The sequence below is a fragment of the Balaenoptera acutorostrata genome, chromosome 12 (assembly GCF_949987535.1).
Source record: "Balaenoptera acutorostrata chromosome 12, mBalAcu1.1, whole genome shotgun sequence".
In the NCBI taxonomy this organism is placed as follows: Eukaryota; Metazoa; Chordata; class Mammalia; order Artiodactyla; family Balaenopteridae; genus Balaenoptera; species Balaenoptera acutorostrata.
Window position 1 is genome coordinate 53,765,617 of NC_080075.1, and position 23,078 is coordinate 53,788,694.

A 23,078-nucleotide genomic window follows, 5' to 3' on the forward strand; every position below is an offset into this window, starting at 1 on the left:
TGCTGTGGGAATGTAAAAGGGTACAGCTGCTGTAGAAAACAGTATCATGGTTCCACAAAAAAATTGAACACAGAATTATCATATCATCTGGTAATTCTACTTTTAGGTATATACCCCCCAAAATTGAAAGTAGGTATTTAAACAGATACTTGTGCACCAATGTTCACAGCAGCATTATGCATAAGACCCAACAGGTAGAAACAACTCAAATGTTCATCAACAGATGAACAGGTAAACAAAATATGGTATGCATTATGGTATGTATATACATTGTATGTATATTATATTATATATTATTTATGGTAAGTTTATAGTGATACAAGCCTACCTCAATAAACAAACAAAAAATCTCATATAACCTAAACTTACACCTAAAGGAACTAAAAAAAGAACAAACAAAACCCAAAGTTAGAAGAAAAGAAGTAATAAAGATCATAGCACAAATAAGTGAAATAGAGACTAAAAAACAACAGAAAAGATGAAGAAAACTAAGATCTGGTTCTTTGAAAAGATAAACAAAATAGATAAAATTTTAGCCAGACTTATCAAGAAAAAAAGAGAACAGTGTCAAATAAATAAAATCAGAAATGAAAGGGAACTTACAACTGACACCACAGAAATATAAAGGATCATAAGAGATTACTATGAACAATTATACACCAATAAAATGGACAACCTAAAAGAAATGAACAGATTCCTAGAAATGTATAACCTCCCAAGACTGAATCTGGAAGAAATAGAAAATATGAACAGACTGATTATCACTAATGAAAGTGAGTCAGTAATTTAAACACTCCCAACAAGCAAACGTCCAGGATGTTTCAGATGGCTTCACAGGTGAATTCTACCAAATATTTAAAGGAGTTAACACCTATCCTTGTCAAACTATTCCAAAAAATTGCAGAGAAAGGAATGCTTCCAAACCCATTCTTTGAGGCCAACACACTCTGATACCAAAACCAGACAAAGGTACTACAAAAAAAGAAAATTACAGGCCAACACAAGAACATAAATTCAAAAATCCTCAACAAAGTATTAACAAACTGAACTCAACAATACATTAAAAGGATCCTACACCACGATCAAGTGGGATTTATCCCAGGAATGAAAGGATGGTTCAATATCTCAAATCAATCAATGTGATACACCATATTAACAAACTGAAGAATAAAAATTATGATCATATCAATAGATGCAGAAAAACTTTTGACGAAATTCAATATCATTTATGATAAAAACTCTCAGTGAAGTGGGTATAGAAGGAACATAACTGAACATATGACTTTTATTAAGTCATATATGACAAACCTACAGCAAACACTTACAACTACATCAAAAAGAATAAAGTACCTAGGAATAAATCTAACTAAGGAAGTAAAAGACCTGTACTGGGAGAACTATGAGACATTGATGAAAGAAATTGAACATAACACAAACAAATATTCCATGCTCATGGACTGGAAGAATTAATATTGCTAAAATGACTGAATTCCCCAGGCAATCTTTCAGATTCCATGCAATCCTATCAAAATACCAATGCATTTTTCTCAGAACTAAAACAAGTACTTTGAACTGAAACACAAAAGACCCTGTATTACCAAAATAATCTTGAGAAAGAAGAACAAAGCTGGCAGTATTATGCTATTTGATTTCAAGGTATACTACAAAGTTACAGTAAACAAAACAGTATAGTACAGGCACAAAAACAGACATATACATCAGTGGAAGAGAACAGAGAGCCCAGAAATAAACCCATGCTTATAATATCAATTAATCTATGACAAAGAATCAAGAACACACAATGGGGAAAAGACAGCCTCTTCAATAAATGGTGTTGGGAAAACTGGGCAGCTACATGCAAAAGAATCAGACTGGACTACTTTCTCACATGATATACAAAGATAAACTCAAAATGGATTAAAGACTTAAATGTAAGACCTGAAGCCATAAAATTCTTAGAAGAAAGCTTAGTAGTATGCTCTTTGACATTTGTCTTAGCAATATTTTTCCCCTCAGGCAAGGGAAATAAGCACAAAAATAAACAAAAGGGACTACATCAAACTAAAAAGCTTTTGCACAGTGAAGAAACTATTAACAAATGAGAAAACAGCCTTCTGAATAGAAGAAAATATTTGCAAATGATATAACTGATAAGGGGTTACTATCCAAAATGTAGAGGACTCATACAAGTCAACATCAAAAAAACAAACAACCTGATTGAAAAATGGGTAGAGGACCTGAATAGACATTTTCCCAAAGAAGACATACAGATGGCAACAGACACATGAAAAGGTGCTCAACATCAATATCATAATGGAAATGCAAATCAAAACCACAGAGAGATACCACCTTACACCTGTCAGAAAAGCTACTATCAAAAAGACAATAGGGCTTCCCTGGTGGCACAGTGGTTGAGAATCCGCCTGCCGATGCAGGGGACATGGGTTCGAGCCCTGGTCTGAGAAGATCCCACATGCCGCAGAGCAACTAGGCCCGTGAGCCACAACTACTGAGCCTGCGCGTCTGGAGCCTGTGCTCCGTAACAAGAGAGGCCACGATAGTGAGAGGCCCGCGCACCGCGATGAAGAGTGGCCCCCACTTGCCACAACTAGAGAAAGCCCTCGCACAGAAACGAAGACCCAACACAGCCAAAAAAATAATAATAATAAAAAAAATAAATAAATAAATAAATAAACTCCAAAAAAAAAAAAAAAGACAATAAATGACAGGTGTTGGGAAGGATGTAGATGAAAGGGAACCCTTGTGCTATTTGTGGGCATGTAAATTGGTACAGCCAATATGGAAAACAGTATGGAGATTCCTCAAAATATTAAAACTAGAACTACCATGATCCAGCATTTTCACTTCTGGGTATTTATCTGAAGAAAACAAAAACATGAATTCAAAAACATATATTAATCTCTATTTTCATTGCAGCATTTAAAATAGCCAAGATATGGAAGCAACCTAAGTGTCCACTGATAGATGAATAAAGATGTGGAATATATACATACATACACACACACATATCTATCTATCTATCTATATATATATATGCCATAAAAAATGAAATCTTGCAGCCTGTAACAATATGGGTGGACCTAAAGTGTATTATGTTAAATGAAATAAGACAAATACAGTATGATTTCACTTATATGTGGAATCTAAAAATCAAAACAAATGTAACAAAACAGAAACAGTTTCATAGATACATATATAGAACAAACTGGTTGTTGCCAGAGGGGAGGTGGGATGGGAGAAAAGAGTGAAATACGTGAGGGAGATTAAGAGGTACAAACTTTAGTTGTAAAATAAGTTACAGGGATATAATATACAGCATAGGGAATACAGCAACATCGTAATAACTTTGTATGGTGACAGATGGTAACTAGACATCATGGTAATCATTTTGTAATGTATAAAAATATTGAATCACTATGCTATGCTGTACACTTGAAACTAATATAATATTGTAAGTCAATTATACTTCAGAAAAATTTGTTCATTTCATCTAAGTTGAATGTATTGGCTTAACGGTCTTAATAGTACTCTTTTATTATCCTTTTAATACCTGTAGGATCTGTCCTTATGTCTCATTTCATTTCTGATTTTGCTAATTTGTGTCCTCTTTTTTTTCCCCATTAATTAATCTGGCTAGAATTATATCACTCTTATTGATCACGTCAAAAATATTTCATATATTTTGCCCAGTTTTCTGGTTGTTTACAGAGGAGCTTAAATCTGACCCTGTTACTTCATTATGGCTGCAAGTCAAAGTGTCAGGGTGAAACAACGAGGACCTACTGTATAGCACAGGGAACTGTATTCAAAATATTGTAATAACCGGGCTTCCCTGGTGGCGCAGTGGTTGAGAGTCTGCCTGCCAATGCAGGGGACACGGGTTCGGGCCCTGGTCTGGGGGGATCCCGCATGCCGCGGAGCGGCTGGGCCCGTGGGCCACGGTTGCTGAGCCTGCGCGTCTGGAGCCTGTGCTCCGCGGCAGGAGAGGCCGCGACGGTGAGAGGTCCGCGCACCGCGGTGAAGAGTGGTCCCCGCTTGCCACAACTGGAGAGAGCCCTTGAACAGAGGCGAAGACCCAACACAGCCATAAATAAGCTAATTAATTAATTTAAAAAAATTGTAATAACCGATAATGGAAAAGAATCTGTAAAGTGTATATATATATATATTCAGTTATATACATATAATTGAATCTCTTTGCTATACACCTGAAACATTGTAAATCAACTATATTCCAATACAAAAAAAAAAAGGGGGGGGGGGAGAAAACCAAGTCATGGAATAAAATTGGGGGAAAAAACCCAAAAACAAAGTGTTAGGGTGATTTCTTAAACCGCATACACCTTCATCGGCTTCCCTAGGTACTTAAAAGCCCAAATCTTTAATTTGACTCACATGGCTTTGCAAAGTTTGGCCCCAGCTCTTTTGCTTTGTAAGACTAGCCTGTTAGTTCACTGAAAATCTCATGTTTTCTCCAATCACAGGGCTCTTAGTGAATGCTGTTATCCTTGCCCAGAAGAATTTGCCATGCTTTCATTCCCAAATTACCTGCTTCTTTCAGATTTCAGTTTAAATTACATTCCTCAGGGTAACCTCCCCTGAAACCCCAGATTAAATGTTATATATTTTGAGAGCTCTTTATTTTCTTCTTTCATGGCAATCACCACAATTCACAATTGTGTTTACATTTTTAAGAGAGGGATTGTCTATTTTTCTTCTTAGTGTGTATTGTGTGTCCAACACTTAAAACCCAGTGTTTGGGATTAAGCACTGAAATACTTCAGTGAAAAGATGTTCAGTTCACAAAGGGTGTGCAACTTTTTGTCAATTCGTCTCAATATACAGGATTATCATATGAATTTAGTTCCACGGCAGAGCACTTTATTTATTTAGCCTCGCTTAAAACACCAAGTCCTAACTACTGGACCGCCAGGGAATTCCCGACTGCAGAGTACTTTAATCTGGCTGCAGTCTCTATTTCAAATTCTCAACCAGCAGATAGCAATTTTGCTTCAGGTTCTTAAATCTCCCCTAAATTAATAATTTTTACAATCTTTCTTTCCTGCACAACTCCTAGTTTCCTCTATTATTAAAATTTCCCAACAAGGTGGATTTGTTAAGTATTTACTTGAACCAAAACCTCATGGTTAAGGAAAATCTATAATGGAAGAAAATCCACCTAAACAAAATTTCTGTGTAAGAATCACTTTCAGTTAAGGAGGGATTGTTGTTTATCCACTATATTACGAGGTACATAACTTGCCCTGAAGTTCACTGAAGAGTGTTTCTAGTTTTCCAACAATCTTTTTGAACACAAACTATCCTTAAATATGTTATATTCTCTGTGTAGCACATGGCTATTTTTATTTAGAGGATAACAGCGTCTAAACATTCCTCTACTTAAAATTTCATGGAGCATACTAATATGGCTATTTCTTTTTTTTTTTTAAAGGAATATTTTTCTTTTTAATTAATTAATTATTTATTTTTGGCTGTGTTGGGTCTTCGTTTCTGTGCAAGGGCTTTCTCTAGTTGCAGCAAGCGGGGGCCACTCTTCATCGCGGTGCGCGGGCCTCTCACTATCGCGGCCTCTCTTATTGCGGAGCACAGGCTCCAGACGCGCAGGCTCAGTAGTTGTGGCTCACGGGCCCAGTTGCTCCGCGGCATGTGGGATCTTCTCAGACCAGGGCTCGAACCCGTGTCCCCTGCATTGGCAGGTAGATTCTCAACCACTGCGCCACCAGGGAAGCCCCAATATGGCTATTTCTAAGATTAGTAATTATTTTCATTCTTAAAGATTCTCAACACTTTTATATCTAAATTTTTGTACTTTTTGCTAGCTTCATTTCCAAAAAAAAAAAAAATCCATGTCCTGAAATTCTCAAGGAAAAGACTAAACATGTTTTAACCTATATTTTAATATTTTTCTAAAAATGGTGTATAAAAATTATACTAGCTCAGAACTTGTATGAGTGAGAAAGTGGTGAATCTAATAGTGAGAATAAGGTTCTCTCTTTAAAGGGACAAATACATGAATCCCAAATGGCTATTTTTAAATGAATCTGGATTTCAAAGGGAGTTTAAAATCAATATGGCTGTCTCACCAACTCATTTTGAATACACAACTCTAGGTAGATACTACCATTTAAATGACCAGTACAGAACTTCAAAGAAGTGACAGGGGGAATTAAAATCAAAGTATTGGTTGTAGATTATTCCATTTTACAATGGATGCCCAATTTTTAACAGGTGGTTATTATGGGTATTTTTGAAGTAAAACTACTGTACAGTTGACCCTTGAGTAAAGTGGGTTTGAACTTCGAGGGTCTACTCATACTTGGATATTTTCCAAAGGTAAGTACTACAATACTACACAGTCCACGGTTGGTTGAATCTGCCTTTGCGGAGGAACTGAAGATACAGAGGGCTGACTATAAGTTATACGTGAATTAACCTCCACGTTGTTCAAGGGTCAACTGTATTTAGAAATAGTCTTTTTTTTGGCCGTGCCGTGTGGCTTGTGGGATCTTAGTTCCCTGAGCAGGCATTGAACCCAGGCCCTCAGCAGTGAGAGTGCACAGTCCTAACCACTGGACCACCAGGGAATTCTCAGAAATAGCTTTAATAATTACATATTCTAATCAATTTCTTAGTTATATTTCAAAATATCTCATTATATATACGAACAGGAAAAGTTCAACTTCAGGAAGAGAATAATGTAATTCACACTATTTTAGCTTTCAATGATTAAGATGACATATAAAAACCAGGAAAAAGAATACTTTCAAAAAATAGCCTTTAAAAAATTCTGAAATTAAAACTTTTATTCTTCATCTGCATGACTCCAACTTTGTAACACTGGAATAGAAAGAGTGTGTGTGTGTGTGTGTGTGTGTGTGTGTGTGTGTGTGTAGGAGTATGAACCACCTACATCTACACTACCAACCCCCAAAGGACAGAGAAAGTACAAGTATGTTATAAAACAAGGTTTATTCTGTAATACTTTATCATAATGAATTGCATCTCTTTGGTAAAAATAAACTTTATAAACAATTTAATAATCAGAGATTAGATACAAAAATTAAACATTTGTTAAGTTGTTTTTAATATGAGCAAAGACTGGCAACTGAGAAGTGGTTCACTTGGACTGGTCATTTACTTACTGGCAATTATAACTCAAACTCAGGGTAATTTTTATGCTACTTTAGAAAAGAGGATAAGGACAGTTTAATAACCCAAATTTCTTGAATCAGAAAGCATTCTTACACTTTCACTTAAAAATAAATAATAGTTACAATGAATTGGCAGTTATACATTTTTATACACTATATAATGGCAACATAATACTTTAAAATTAAGCACTTGGTTTAATAAGAAATGTACAACAATTTTAAAAACAAGTTTTGACAATGGCACTGGCAGTTAGATGCAAAAAATGTGCTTTAAAAAAAATGGCAGGTATAACATTAAAATACTCTACTTTGTCTTTTAATAAATATTTTGACTACATCATTAACATACTAAAGCAAACTTTGTTTAAATCAAAGCTTATATAACATTTCAAACTAACAAAAAACTATAAAATATATGTCAACTAGAAAGCCTCAAAGTTTCTTAATTAAATGCTATGGTCTTCACAAAAGGCTGTTAAGTTACTGTAGTATTTAAGACAATACTCTTCACAGCTTCGTGAAGTATTCACATCTGTTGCTTAAATTGCTGGGAAAGGCCTCCTGGTCTACCAAGACACACACATTCCCCCCTTAAAACTTTTCTCTAGTTTTGAATTCGTGCTAACATATATTTAACTGATGACCTAGTATGACCCTTTACATAATGCCTCAGAAAGTAGCAAAAGAAAAAATATATATATTCTAAACTTTACTATATACAAAGGATGACCTAGTATGACCCTTTACATAATGCCTCAGAAAGTAGCAAAAGAAAAAATATATATATTCTAAACTTTACTATATACAAAGGAATCTTAGTTAAGAGAAGTCACATTGGTTACAAGGAGGACATGAAAGGCTCAAAGGTGGAAAAAAGGAGGTGATCCACCAATAATTAGCTTCTCCATGTAATACTTTCTTTCTCTGAATTTGAAAAGTAAAATAAAACATGAACTAACTTAGTAATATATTGCACAAATAAATTTCAAAAATACATATTCATGAAACACTGATTCTATTTGGGATGTGAAAGATGAAGATTAACTGTTAAAACTTCTACTAGGGATCTATTATAAACTGGAATTGGTTGTAACAATTTATATTGATGCAAGGTAAATTATATGTTAGTTTAAGTCACAGTTTTAAAATATAAAATCTCTCCAGGATTGCCAACTTGTTTTTATTATAGTAAAATTTGCTAGTAATATATTCTTAGAAATACAATTTCCAGTCCATAGGACTTGAAATGACCTTCCTTAACTGGGTGGTTATTAGCCATATTTTTATCTCAACAAACCTGAGGAATGGGATGTCTATGGAAGTACTAATGGGGGACCATAATTAAAAAGGTTCTTCACCTTAAAAATAACTGCCTTGGTAAATCAGCACATGGAAAGTGATGCACTGAATTCTATATAAGAATTCAATATATAATATCCTATAACTTCTTCCTGTTAGGTTTTAGTGTGAAAGTTTATTGACCTTGCTAGTGATGAATAGAACTTTTAACTTTTAAATTTGTGCGAAGAGTACAATGAAGAGGGAGAGAAAATCAAGTTTAAAGTTATTGTTATTTATATTAAGACAAAAATAACTTTGAAGATCTCTATTTGAACTGGGAAGGACTTTCCCCCTCCTTATCTTATTTTCCTTTACTTCACAAATGCTAATTATCTAATGGACAGGAACCAGACAGAACATTTGTGGTACAGAATTTCAGTTGAACAAGATAAATTGGAACCAGATCATTAAAACACTGTTAATAAGGTCTATCCAGAGGGCCACAGTAAATAGCTTAAAAACGTTTTGTTATTAAAATGATTTTTATAATCTGTGTACTACTTATACTGTGGTAAAAACGATTTTTGGTGTTATAGTCACTGTCTACAGTAAAAGATGTTAACTTGGGTTAGCCATTTTCTGTAGCAGATGTGACATATATGAAGAACAAAAAAATCCAATACCTCATCCTGCACACTTATTCATTATCAACAAACTGAAAGATTACTATTTTTCAACAGCACTGATTCTATTAATGTGGCTATCCAGGTTCAATTACAATTAACATGGGAACAGGACAGATAATATTAATGTTGTTATCCCTGGCTTAAAGTCTTGCCAACTGAAAAAGACGTTTTCATTATGCTTCTCATTTCAGTTTTGCCCAAATAAACTCTACAAGTTAAAAATATTTGTTTGTTTAAAAAAAAATCCAAGAAAATGCTTTATTGTCATAGAAGTAGCTGAAAGTAACAAACCAAAATCGTGAGCTTATGTGTGTATGTATGTATATGTATATATGAAATTATCAGAAAATGAAAACAAGGTCATTGTCTATGAAACAGGATGTAGCATGAGATAAGACTGAACTTTTGGAAAGTTGCTTCTGCCATTGTAAAAAAAATATATAGTGAATAAGTTTAGTTTTATTAGTATCCCTTGTTCCTTTTGAATGATATAGTCACATTATATAAATGATATGAAAAAATGTATCATACAAGCAGATTTGTTCAAATACTGAAAAAGGCCTTTGTCAAAACACATTTCGAACAGTAACAAAATCTTTTAGCATGGATTTAATGGCACATAATAGGTATTACACTGCCTCCTCAAAAGGATGTATCATGTAAGATTAAATTTTATATGAATTTTGAAATCCACGAAGGCATTTTGTCTCTATAGTTTTGTTAAATCCTTTAACTTAACTGGGTGCACATACAAATTTAATTCATACAAAGTTTGGGCAGAAGTTTTTTCCTAAATGATCTACCTTTATTTACGATAACATAAGTAATACGTATTCAAAATGTTTATATTAGATTACACTCCATTCGTACTACAAGATTCTCAGAATGCAGCACATTTAACAAGCAAATGAAAGATCCTCTTATTGCAGAAGTGTGCCAAAATGGGTGTTAACTTCCTAATACACTCTATGGCTATATCCTTTCATTGGATAGTTTCTCCTCAACAAAGACAGTTAGTGGCTAAAATTTAAACAATGGTTGCAAAGCACTTTGGGAAAGAACAAATGGCTCCAATAAATGCTATGCAATATCTGGGAAGTTAAAAAATTTGAAAGATAATATTGTAATAGGAATTAGAGTGTTCTTAAATGAAATTACATCACAAAATTGCCTTTTCTAAATCCTAGAATTTTTGCTATACTGCCTATGTATCCAAAAGGAACTTTCTAGACATCTAGGATCTTTTCCAATTTATATTCAACTTTGTTCATGTGTCAACAAAAAATAATTAAAAACAAAAATTAAGACAAAATAAAAAATTGAAATCTCATCCTACTGAACTGCATGTGTCAAGAGAGGAGTATGTGAGAAAGAAAGCAGCAAAATTTTTAGCTGGATCAGCAACTATAATTAATTACAGATTGGAAGAGAAAATGAAAAAAATATGTTACAGAGTTGCCAATTCTTACATTTGGACACAATAGAATAAAAGATTTTCCCTACAACTTTAAGACAGAGGCTGGGGATTTTTTTTTACATAATATTTCCAAATCTTATCACACTTATCACAGAAATTATGCTTTTAGGACTTCACATCATATTTATGATTGCGCATGATCCTAACAGCAATTATTTAATAAAAATTTAAAAAACAAAAATGTTTAGAAATAAACAGGTAATTAGCACCCCTCCCTCACCCTAAAACAAAAGAAGTCCATTATGGCTTTGATATCCCTTGTAAAGAATTAAGTAGAAGAGTATTGCCACATTTAAAAATAATTTCACACTAATAAGTATTTCTATTTTTTCCGCTGCTTTTGATTTTGTGTCTTTGCAGTACTTATTAGGGAACCTAGACATGTACGAATTCCAGCAAGGTGGAGCAGAGATCCAGCTGCCTCTTTGAGCTCCTCATCAATTTCTTGACATGACTGTTTTCGCATCTTTTTGTCTGGCTGCCCTTTTTCAGAGGTATCTGCACAAGCCTGTGATGCATAGCCACTGTCTCCAAGAGGATCATCTTCATAATCAACGTCTGTATCTTCTTCACTGTGAAATCCTTCACTGCCATCACTTCCTACATGGCTACTCTTTGGGATAAATTCATATACCTCATCCACAGAAGACAGGGAAGACACACTAGACCTGGATGCACAACGCTGTGCTGTCATGCTACTTGCACTGTAATTGTGGTCTTCTTTTGGATCAATGCTGGTGGCTAAAGAATCACTCTCGTGTAATCGCATAGCACTGGAATGATTAAATGCATTGCTATAACTCCTTTTTTTTTGCACTGCTGTTTTAAGAGGAAGAGGCTTCTCACCTGTGGAAAATAAAGTTTCCATCAATAAATCAAATGCATTTGATTGCAGAAACAGGCCATTTAAAACTACTATATCACTCCTGAATAAGTGCTTTAGATTGGTAATGTTTTGTGGATTTTTAAATTTTATGCAGACCATATCATCCTGTAGGTATTAATGTGAAACATTTTTAAACCACTTAATGGTATGTCTTGACCCTTCCATGGACAATATAATTACTTTGAGCTGCTTGCACAGAATGCCTCAATATCAATGTACCACTGGTTAGCTAACCATTTACTTATTCGTGTTTAGGTTGTTGCCAGTTTTCCACTATTACAAATAATACTGCAACGAAAATCCATCCACATGCCTTTTCTTACACATATGCAATATTTTTCTAGGAGAGATAACAAGAAATACAATTAATAAGTAAAAGAATACACACATTTTAAGTTTTAATTGGTATTTCCAAACTGCCTTCCAAAATGGTTGTACCAATTTATATTCTACAGTGTATGACAATACCCACTTCCTATACTTAACCCCTAATATTATCAATCATTTTAATTTTTCATAATCTCATGGATAAAAAGATAGTATCTCAATATTGTTTCATTTTGCATCTCACTGATTTCTAGAGAAGCTGCATCTTTTCAAACGTGTGTTGTCCATCTATATATTTCCTTCTCTGAGGCCCACCTATTCATATATTTTGCTGACTTTTCTGTTGAACTGTTTCCTTATTTCTTACTTATAAAATCTTTTTTATATACACATATATACTCAATATTATTCCTTTGTCTATTATATAAAGTGAAGAAGTATGTTGTCCCAGTGTTATGCTTAAAGATATCTGCTGTTGTCAGAACTCTAAAATTTTGATGTTTAATTAAATTTACACAGCTTTTATGGATTTTGCATTTTGCATCTCATCTCAAAAAAGGCTTTTTCCATTTCAAGGTTATAAACATACTTTTCTATGTTTTCTTATTCATAGCTTTCATTTTTACTTTTAAATCTTCAAGCTTAATTTCTAAGTATGCTATTTATTTCTTCATTTCTTGGTCAATGTAACAAGATCTATCACAGCATTAACCTCGATCTCTCAATTTCTCACATAAATTAAAAGAAATACAATAAAACAGAAACTAAGTTATTCAGATGAAAACACAATCTAGTTAGAAAGAAGTAATTTTGCCTGTAACACTGAAATATTTTGCATTCTAAATGACATTTGAGGGACTTCCCTGGTGGTCCAGTGGTTAAGACTCCGTGCTCCCAATGCAGGGGGCCCGGGTTCTATCTCTGGTCAGGGAACTAGATCCCACATGCCGCAACTAAAAGACGCCGCATGCCACAACTAAAGAGCCCACACGCTGCAACTAAAAGAGCCTGCATGCCACAGTGAAGATCCCGTGTGCCGCAACTAAGACCTGGAGCAGCCAAATAAATAAATATTAAAAAAAAAAAAAAGACATTTGAAAGGCACTCACAAAAAATGTATTTTAAAAAGGAAAGCATGATTGCTTACATTCCAAAATTCCTTGTTCTATAGAAGTATTTAAAAGCATCATTGCAGTGGCAGCGTCAATATCAGATTCTGAAAAAGGAAAAGAGTGATAATATCCATGTTCTTTATAAAAGAGAGTCTATTATAAAGGAGAATTAAGAGGTACTAGAGATAATGAAAGTTCTCTTCTTTAATTATTCACAATGAAAATAAGAACCTGACCTGCATTTCAATAAGGATTGCCCTTAAACAGATTAAATTAGCCAAGAAAACACAAAAATATTAATACTGTCTTTAGTCATAATTATATACAAGCCTACAAGTACTACAGATTTATATAATACTCAAGAGCTCAAACATAATTATGGATATTCCGTAAGAAAAATGGGTTTTAAAAGGCTGGTAAAATCAGCAGGTTCTATTCCAGAGGTCATTATGCTCTCATACCTACTTCTGTACTAAAAGTTCACCCCTCTCCATCTTGGCCATCTCTGTTAGTCTGAATAATCGTGATTGAATAAAAGTAAAATGGTATAATTAAGAGAAGAATTAAGGCGGAAGGGAGACAGAATGTGGGGAAAGGTGGTTGCAATTTTAAGTAGAGGTTAGGGAAGGCCTCAAGGAGAGGTTAACAGTTGAGCAAAAACCTCAGGGAGGTGAGAGAATGAAACCATGAAGACATCCAAAGGAAAAGCATTTCAGGCAGAAAAAAACAGCAAGTTAAAAAGAATCTGAATCAGTGATTCCCACATGCCACAGCCACAGAGGCTAGCAAAACAAAGACCTCTCCAATTCCTATCTTTCAAAATGAGACCTGACTACAATATGATAGAGTTCAGTATTCTAACATGTCTTTGAAGAAAAAAAGGTACAGCTATAGCCCATATTGTATCTCTGTGTGAACTGGAAAAAAAAAAAAACAACTCGCCTCCAGGTGAATGTTTCCCTATACCAAGGCGCACAGCTTGGGGACTGGAGTGTGGGCTGATTTCAAAGCTCATTCACCGCCTCAGCCAGGTGTCCTTGTACAGGGCACAACTTGCATGGCATTATACTAACAGAGAGACTCCTGCTCCATGAAATAATTAAATATTTACCTTGTTTCCAACTTTATTAAAAAAAAAAAGGGAGTGGTAGTGAGGGAGAGAATCTAATACTGAAATGCATTATAATGAGGAAACAATTTCAGGAAATTTATTAATCTTATAAATGAAGCACCTATAAAATATTCTTAATTTCTGAAATACAATACCTAAAACTAAAGAAAATTGACTAAGAGACTTATCCTGACAAAATAAGAAAGCTGCATGAATACCACTTCCTTTCTTAAAATAATAACAAAATTAGGTACTGTTTCTATAACAGTAGAATGATAGGAAAAGTATTCCTTAAATACCCTTATTTCTTGTAGGAATTTGTTACAGGCAAATTAATTTGAATTTTCCCACATGAAATTACTTCTTTGCAAAAGGATTTTATCTACATCTGATTTGTTTGGTTTAGAACATTTGCTAAGTATGCTTCCCACAATGCCTTGCCAATTAACTAAAAAAAAGTTTAACTTCAGTGTTAAAATAAGCACCAGAGAAATGATCCCAGACACTCGGTAATCAAGAACACCTGATTATCAATGATTTGTCTCGGTCATCAAGAACACCTGATTATCAATATAATCTTGAACTTCTTGGAACAAAAACTGTGTAGATTTTACAAACAATTTTTATTTATAGTACCAAATCAGTTTTGGTATTAAAATTAAACTTAAGACTTATTTGTTTATTGTCACAACTGAACACACTTCATAATGCTTTTTACATTAGTAAGTACTTCATGCTGTTTTAAAGATGGTGCTGTGGTTTTAATAAACATACTATTAGCTATATTATTTAACATATTCAGTTCATGAAGAATGAAAATTTGGTTCTTTTATAAAGTCTTTTGTATATATTTTCTCTGACACTATTTAGTTTAATCCTATAATTCACTTCCAGTTTACAGTCATTTGTCATTAGAGCCATGAGAGCCATCAAAACAGTGAGTTAAACAATAACAACAACAACAACTTAGTTAAAAGCCATATTATTTCCCTTTTTATCCTTCATAGTTCTGACTGGAGTTCAAAATATGCTACTGATTTAATAACTGGTTCAAATAAATCTCTGTAATAAGTGTTAATTTATGCCTCCTGGTATAAACTAAGAAATTATTATGCTAAGAAATTATTAACAATAATTGAGAAAAAAATTTAAAAGACATCAGTCTTAACTATGTGAAAGTAAGGGTTATAATAAGACAAATAAGTTTCTATCATCTGATTCTCAGTCCATTTGCTTAACGAATGATATGAGAACCAGAGGCAGAATTTAAATGGTTGTAAGCTAAGTAATAACTATAATAGGATTTACTGCCTTTATCAAAACCAATATACACATTTACAGAGCATCCAAACAGAGAAGCTGTTTCTCGTGATTCTTTAAAGAAGTAGGAGAGTGATTTCAAAAAATTACTAAGACTTTAGCTGCTTGGACCACCAGTTTACTTTCATTTCAATTAAGATAAAAATTATGCTAATTTGTAACCTTAAATTTGAACTTAGATATGCACTTAGCCCCTAACTTCATTAACTGTCTAAGTTTCATATTTCCTTGTAGTATGTTAGTGCTTAAGTATAAATACTAAAATTTACTAACTAGAATATAGCTCCGTTTTTGTCTTCTTTGTTCACTGACATATCCTTGGTGCCTAGAACAGTGCCTAGCACACAACTGCGCTCGATAAATATTTTTAAACAGATGAATTTACTCCAAACCCACACCAAATATTGACAAAAACAGGTTTTGTTTTGCTATCTCAGTATGAGATTCCTGTGCCTCCTGCTGCCCGCTATACAATACTGTAAAATAGCTATTGGCAAGATGAGCAAAAAAAATTAGACTTTAAAAAAGATGATTCTGTGAAGTGACAGATGAATCTTATATTGGATTCTAATACTGGAGCCAACAATGAAACTTCAGTGATCTTTACAAAACACAAAACTGACAATGTCATCTCATTCTTTAAAGACCTTCAGCAGTTCCTCCAACGCCTCATATCTGGTAGGAGTGCAGGCTCTGAAATCAGAGTTCCTTCTATACCATTTACTAGTTGTGTGACTTTGAGAAAGTTACTTAATCTCTCCAAAGTTCAGTTTCCTTATTTGTAAGAGAGGGTAACAATACCTCAAAGAGTTGCTGTAATGCGTGCGAAACACCACAGTCAGGAACTCAATGCGAACTTATGTTATAGTTACAGGAAGAAGTTCAAACTCATTATGCTAAATAAGCTCTCCTTGATTTGGCTAATGCCTGCTTAAACGTCTTCATTTGCCTTGCTCACACTAAACGATCACATCTACAGCTACTGGACCGAGGCTACCTGGTCCTCTTCTATGCTCTTAGGTTTCAGCCATACTTACCGACCCAGCAACTGTCCTCCACCAAACCTCTACCCAAAAATATCCTCCCAACTTCTGAGGCCCAGAGCTCAAGCATCACAGTTTCTCCTCTAAGAGGCCTTTCCTGACCCACCTCTAAGCTTAATTTGCCACCCACTTCCTTTTCTCCCAATGTACTCTGCATAATTCTAGTCAATCTTCTTCAATTAAACTGTATGTTTTCTGAGAGTAGGGCCTGGGTCTCTTTCATCTCTGCATATCCCAAAGCACCCAGTTCAATGCTTGGCACAATGGAGGAATTCAACAAGTACTTGTAGAATAAACAGTTGAATGTTTAATTGATTTATCGTTGTATTTTTCAAACTTTACCCTAGAAATAATATCAAGAGTTATGAAAAAGCAAATTTCCTCAGAAGTCTATGAATATGTGCTAGAGCAACCTGACTTAATTATAAATTCTCTTAAGTTTTTGTGTGGTATTACGTTTTCCTGTTAAAACTCATGAGAATTGTGTATTCTATTCCAGGACAGACTTGCATTGGTTGACAGAATGCCAACCATCCTCCCCACCAAGTTAATTACTAGAAGGGGAATAGGCCTAAGACTCACAATGATAGAGATGGAGGGACGTAAGGTGTTAGCAGTCATGGAGAGATGTAAACTCATTATATGAAGGAGAAGTACCTATGCTCTAGTTGTGGAAGCTGCTCCCCAAAGGAAGAAGAAGAATTTGGATGGAATTGAACAAGAGCAAGAAGAGATTCTAAATAAACCCCAGAATTCAAAAGAGAAAATGTTCTCAAAATGCGTATATGAACTAAGCTTAAAAGACTAAGGGTCAGAACTCACTGAGGTAATAAAAAGATAAAGGAAGTTTCAGCAATACCTAAATGTAAAGAGAGCACATTTACTCATGCAGGTAACAGGAAAATGGATACTTGCCTTATGTTAAGTTACAACATATCTGAAGCAGACTCCCAATCCGCTTAACTTCTTTGCAGAGTCCTCTTAAGCTTTTTCACACTCTTTCCCTCCCTTATTTTTACAGACCACCATCATATTGTTTCCTAGGCTTGGCTTAGTGTAGTTCTAAAGAGCCTAAATATCTCTGATACACAGAAAGGCTTTTAGTCTGGGAATTTCTATTTTTAAAGGTCATAGAAACATCTGTAGGCTCCAAAGCAACAATGCTAGGAAAACTTATGTTAATATATCACTAACCTGTAATACTATGAGTAGCAGGGGGAAACTGCAATTTCAGAATTTTGACCTACTTTTTAAAAGTCTACAAAATCTAAAAGTTAACTTATTGCTTTCTTCCTAAATTATAGTTCTTTACACTTAACCTATAAAAGAAATATGTAAAACCATCCCTAACTCAAAGGCCGTACAAAAACAGGTGGCAGGCCAGATTTGGCCCATGGGACATAGTTTGTCAACCTCTATACTAGTCTGACAGACTTAAAAAGATAATTCTCCATTGCGGGCATTACTAAGAAATATTTCCCTATTTTCAAGGAAAAGTATACAAAAAAGGAAATGAAAACAGGGATATAAAACAGTATACACAGTATAATTAATCCCAGTGGAGAAAAAGTGTGTGTGGGAGGTGGGGGGTGTATGTGCATGCACACAAACATATCTACTCATGTGAAAGGCATAAAAAGGACCAAAGCAATTGTATTAAAATGTGAACAGCAGAGGTGCAAGATAGATAGGGGTAGGGGATTAAGAGGTACAAACTACTATGCATAAAAGAAATAAGCTTTAAGGATATATTGTACAACACAGGGAATAGAGTCAATATTTTATAATAACTATCAATGGAGTATAACCTTAAAAAATTGTGAATCACTATGTTGTACACCTGAAACATATAATATCAAGTATACCATCAAGTATACCCCAATTAAAAAGCTAGCAGCAGAATAAAAGGTACGTTTTAGTTTCTTTTTTATAAATGTTTTTATTTTCCAAAATTTCTACAATGAACATTTAATATTTTTATAATTAAAAAATAATTAAACAAAAATTTTGATTTTTGATCTGAGTTTTTATGATTTAAAATACTGATCTTTCACATACCTTTGAGAGTTCGCACCTGGTTCTGCTTGAGTACAGAGCTTAAGTAGTGAGGTGATAAAGAACCACTGAAAAATAAAGAGATAAGACAAGCATACTTATAAAAGATCTTTATTTCACATTTTATAGAACTTAGTTACAAATACAACTAATTTGTACAATAAAAAACACAAACTATTTTTACCTTGTTTTCTTTGCTAATACTATTCAGTTTAGGAAGAGTCTGCCAAAGCAGAAAGAGCATAAGATCCAAGTTTAAATGACAACTATCTGGGTGTTCTTAGGCAAAATAATTAATCTTTTAGTTTCTTCATCTGTAAAACAGGAATAATTAAACCTCCCACATAGGGTTGCTGTGATAATTAAATAAGAATAATGAATTTAAAATGCCTGGAACAATAGACAATACATAATAGTTACTGTTTGATTTTGTATTGGATGCCTAAGTTTGATATGATATTAATACAGGTGTTACTATAGAAATAAAGTGTTTATCAAAACAATGTTTAAGGAAGACTGTATGATGATGACAAAAAACAGATAAATTCCTGATTTAATCAATAAATATCGGTATCAAATTAAACTTTCTATATTCATGAAAAGAGACCCGTAGTTTTTTTTTTAGTTCCAAAAATTAAGACATTTTTGGGACAAACTATTTCTCTTCTTTGGAATTTGTGATAGTATTTTAAAAAAATCTGTTTTGCTAACCAAATTAAAGTCTATTTCTTAGTCACAGTTTTACATACTCTATAGATCATTCTCTTCCTCAGACTTACCAATTATGACATGAAAGGGCTACACAAAGTCGTGTCAGATGGAACTGTCATTTTGCCAAACAATGATAAAGAGAAAATGTTTCTAAAAATATTAAGGTAATGTTTTAAGGTCAGAGATTATAATCTTTATGCTGTTGTTTTATCTACCTGTTTTTAAACCACAAAATCAACTTTATTTAACATATAAACATATGATAAAGTTAAAAATATAAACATGAAAATGCATCATATCAAAGGCACAGGAAAGTGTATTTTTGATGGTATACAAAAAAGAGTGCCAATTCTCCCATTTAATTTTTAGTAAAAAATAACATTGCTAAATAAAACATGAAAGGACCATCAGCAGAACTTACCATTAGTTTCTAAACTATTATTTTTTTTAACTAGGACATCTCATAAGCACCAACATTAAAGAAGGTATCAACTCCCAAACAATGAGAATATAAACTCTGATAACGTCTTTTCTAGGTTTCATTTCATAAGGATAAACCAGTTCTTGTTACAATGATCCTTCTAATCTACTAATATGGTAAATAAGCTTAAATCTCAATGAGTATATATGTATATATATTGCTGACATTTCAACTTAATCTTACTAATTTTTTTAACTGTATCTCAGCTATAACCACTCCTCTAAAAGTCATCTAATAATACTTAAAGAAATTAAACACATGAAATGTTGATAACTGTTGCAAATGGGAGTTCACTCTTTCTCCCTACTTTTGTGTATGTTTCAAAATTTCCATGTATTATTTTATTAAAAAGCTTAAAAAACTTTTTATAGACTACCCTTAAAAGTATCTTGACAAAATCTGTCATTTTTAACTCAAATGAATATATGTAATAGAATTTAAAAAAAAGATTCTGAAGGTTTCTTTAAGAAAAGGAAACAATCAGATTTAAGGGACATCATATCATTTTCAGATTTAAATTAAAATTGGAAAGCTATAAGATCAATTTATTGATCACTGAGTTAGAAAACAAAAGCCAAGGAAAATCATAATTATATTTACTAGCAGAAACAAAACAAATAAAAAACTCCAAAGCATTATTTTACTTGACAACATTTAAAAATTTGAGACTTGAACATAATTTTCAAATATTAAACACGTTGTGAAGGAAAAAGACTTAAAATAGAAAAAGAAATATAAATATGTATATAAAAATGCTGCAATGACAAATTTAATCACCTTATTTAAAAATTTTTAAATATACTTTTACTTTCCCATGTCTTCAGGTCAGCATTAGCACTGCAGACAATTTAAATGATTTAACCTTTACAAAAAGGTTTCAGGTTATACCTGAAATCATATTATCACTGTGTAGAGTTTAGTTAGAATATTAACTACATTTTCCAGAATTTATGTTCTCACTTATCCAACATCCTGTTTCCTAATAAGTTAGACTATAAGTAAAAATGCCTTACGCTAATGTCTTATCCATAAATCTCTATATAATTAAAAAACAAAAAAAACTACAACTCTAAGTTTCTCCATCTCATATAATGAAATCTTATATATCACCACTGACATTTACATGTTAGATCCTGTACCTTTGTGGTGATGCAGGAGGGGTGTAAAATGTTGATCTTGAGGGAAAAGGCTGCTTCTTCAGTGCTTGCATAAGGTTGGGTTTATATTCTGGATCAACACACCATAAGGAACCTTTTCCATTAACCTAGAATAAAATATATAAGAATTAGTAACCTGGAACTTAAGACACACAAAATCAGTGTCTGAATGTTTTTAGTAAATGTGTGTGGGGAAAAAACCCCAATAGTACCTTTTGAATACAATGCAAAAGTTGAAGTAAATTTGCTAGGAATGGACTATGTGACTAAAAGTCCCAGAGGCAGACTGCCGGGGTTCCTATCCCCTGCCCTGCCATTGACCCGCTGTGTAATTTTAGGAAGGTTAACTAATCTCTATTTCTCTGGGCCATTATTCCCTTATTTGTAAGGTATGGATAATAACAGTACCTACCTCATAGGCTTGTTCTATGGATTACATTATGCATAAAGTACTCTGCACACTGCATGGCACATAGGGCCACAGGACTGCACAACTCTAGGACATGGCATTCACATCACATTCTGTGAGAATGTTACACCACCAAGCTGTGCAGAGAACAGCATGAAGGGCTGTACAAGGTGGCCCTCCACATGCTAAGATGTCAACAAATGTTACCCCTTATCATTACTGTTAAAGAAAAAACAAAAAGAAAAAATTAGGTAGTGTCATTCTCCCAAAAGTGTTAAACAATATATTAGGTGATGCATATAAAAATAACTTTATTTTTTATGGCATTAACACTAGTGTTTCGTTTCCCATTTAAACTGTTTAAATTCGAGGCAAACAATTTAATGAAAAGATGGCAAAAGTCTCAAAGAGTAGTTAAGTCAAAAACTGAGGCATGGAAAAGACTCCTGTTAAAGATAAAAAAGAGGAAGAAGTATCAACTCTTCCCTCAAGATGGTTAAGTTACAACATTCGAGGAACTTCTGGATAATATGGTAATGGGCACACAAGCCCAGATTTCATGGAAATAGTCATTAGAATCTAAAAATAATACAATTTGTATGATTTCTGGAAACTAGAGAAAATATAACAGAAATGCCCGCTAAATTGCAAATGGGAGGTGCCTGAAAGACTGGCTTGCCCGCTCCACAATTCCCCTAATATGAAGGAACAGCTTACCAGGAAGGTAAGTGGACAACATACCTGAAGAATCTCACGAAAATGATCTAATGTGCAAGGGGAAAGGCCAGGCTATGAGAGAATTCCTTCAAATAGGTTTGAAAAATGCTGAGTATTTTACCTCTTTCCTTCTTAGAAGGTTACATTACATATTAGCAGATTAAGGGTCCTAAACAGTCCTGCTTTAATTAAACCTGTTTTAAGAAGTTTCCCAAAGTTATTTGACACAGAACCTCTTTCTCCCAGGAAACATCTGAGGAAGCTAGTGTTCTGTGGAACACCTATGAAAAACACTGATGTAATTAAAGAATTCTTGGAGAGTATACTTTCCAAATATTAACAGAAAAAACTAAACATTGATTAGACCACGAAGAAAAATAAATTCCCCTTTAAAGATCACTGTAGCGCAAAAAGAAAAAAAAATATCCCAACAACAAAATTCTCTGACCACTTGGAAATTTATAAACACTCTTGTAAAAAGATAGCCAAACTACAATTACAGATTATCTAGTAAATAAAAGGTATAAGAAACACAGTTATATAAAAACTAAGTGGGTGTGGTCAAATGCCACACACACTAGTAGAGCTAGTCAAACTAAATAACTGAAGGGCTTCAGGAGCTGTAAGATCACCTGCAAACTCTTCCTTCAGGATGTATCTTTCCTACTTCTTTAGCTGAACATCCATCCCTACCTACACATCCTGAACAGTCTGACTAGATGCACATCCCTACAAATGTACCACATCTACCTACAGCTTACATAGAAAACCCTATAGCCATGCAGAGGAGGTCCAACTGCAAATTCATCCCACACTGCCCCAGAGCTAAACACTACTTGTACAGAAGTTAAGAGTACAAGCCTTGGAGGAAGAATACCTATTTTGGAATCCTGGCTCTGTCACTTAACAGCTGTGTAACCTTTAGAAAAACGTCTATGTTCTCTGTGTATTAGTATGCTCAAAATATATATAAAACAGTACCTACCAGACACAAAAGCACTCAAGCATTGGCTACTACTGTTATATTTTATGTTCATTTTCTTTGTAGTTTTAAAAATTGTTCGTTTCTTCCAGTCTAATAGCATGCAAATTTGTTTTTCTGTTTCTATTCT

The 23,078-nt window shown here is 33.7% G+C and overlaps 1 protein-coding gene across 6 annotated transcripts in view; it reads right to left on the bottom strand.

Moving 5' to 3' along the window:
* Positions 1–6,992: 6,992 nt before the first annotated feature.
* Positions 6,993–23,078, bottom strand: part of FOXN2 (forkhead box N2) — a 57,511-nt gene continuing 41,425 nt past the window's right edge. For 5 of the 6 annotated variants that reach the window (XM_057558500.1, XM_057558498.1, XM_057558502.1 and 2 more), the window contains exons 3-7: positions 20,823–20,947; positions 18,495–18,559; positions 12,998–13,066; positions 7,924–11,483; positions 6,993–7,837 (exon numbers count right to left, since the gene is read on the bottom strand). In XM_057558500.1, the coding sequence (XP_057414483.1) occupies positions 10,960–11,483; positions 12,998–13,066; positions 18,495–18,559; positions 20,823–20,947 (783 nt within the window). In that variant the 3' untranslated portion in view covers positions 6,993–7,837; positions 7,924–10,959. The remainder of the gene's footprint in view (positions 7,838–7,923; positions 11,484–12,997; positions 13,067–18,494; positions 18,560–20,822; positions 20,948–23,078) is intronic. The other variant, XM_057558503.1, reaches the window with a different exon arrangement.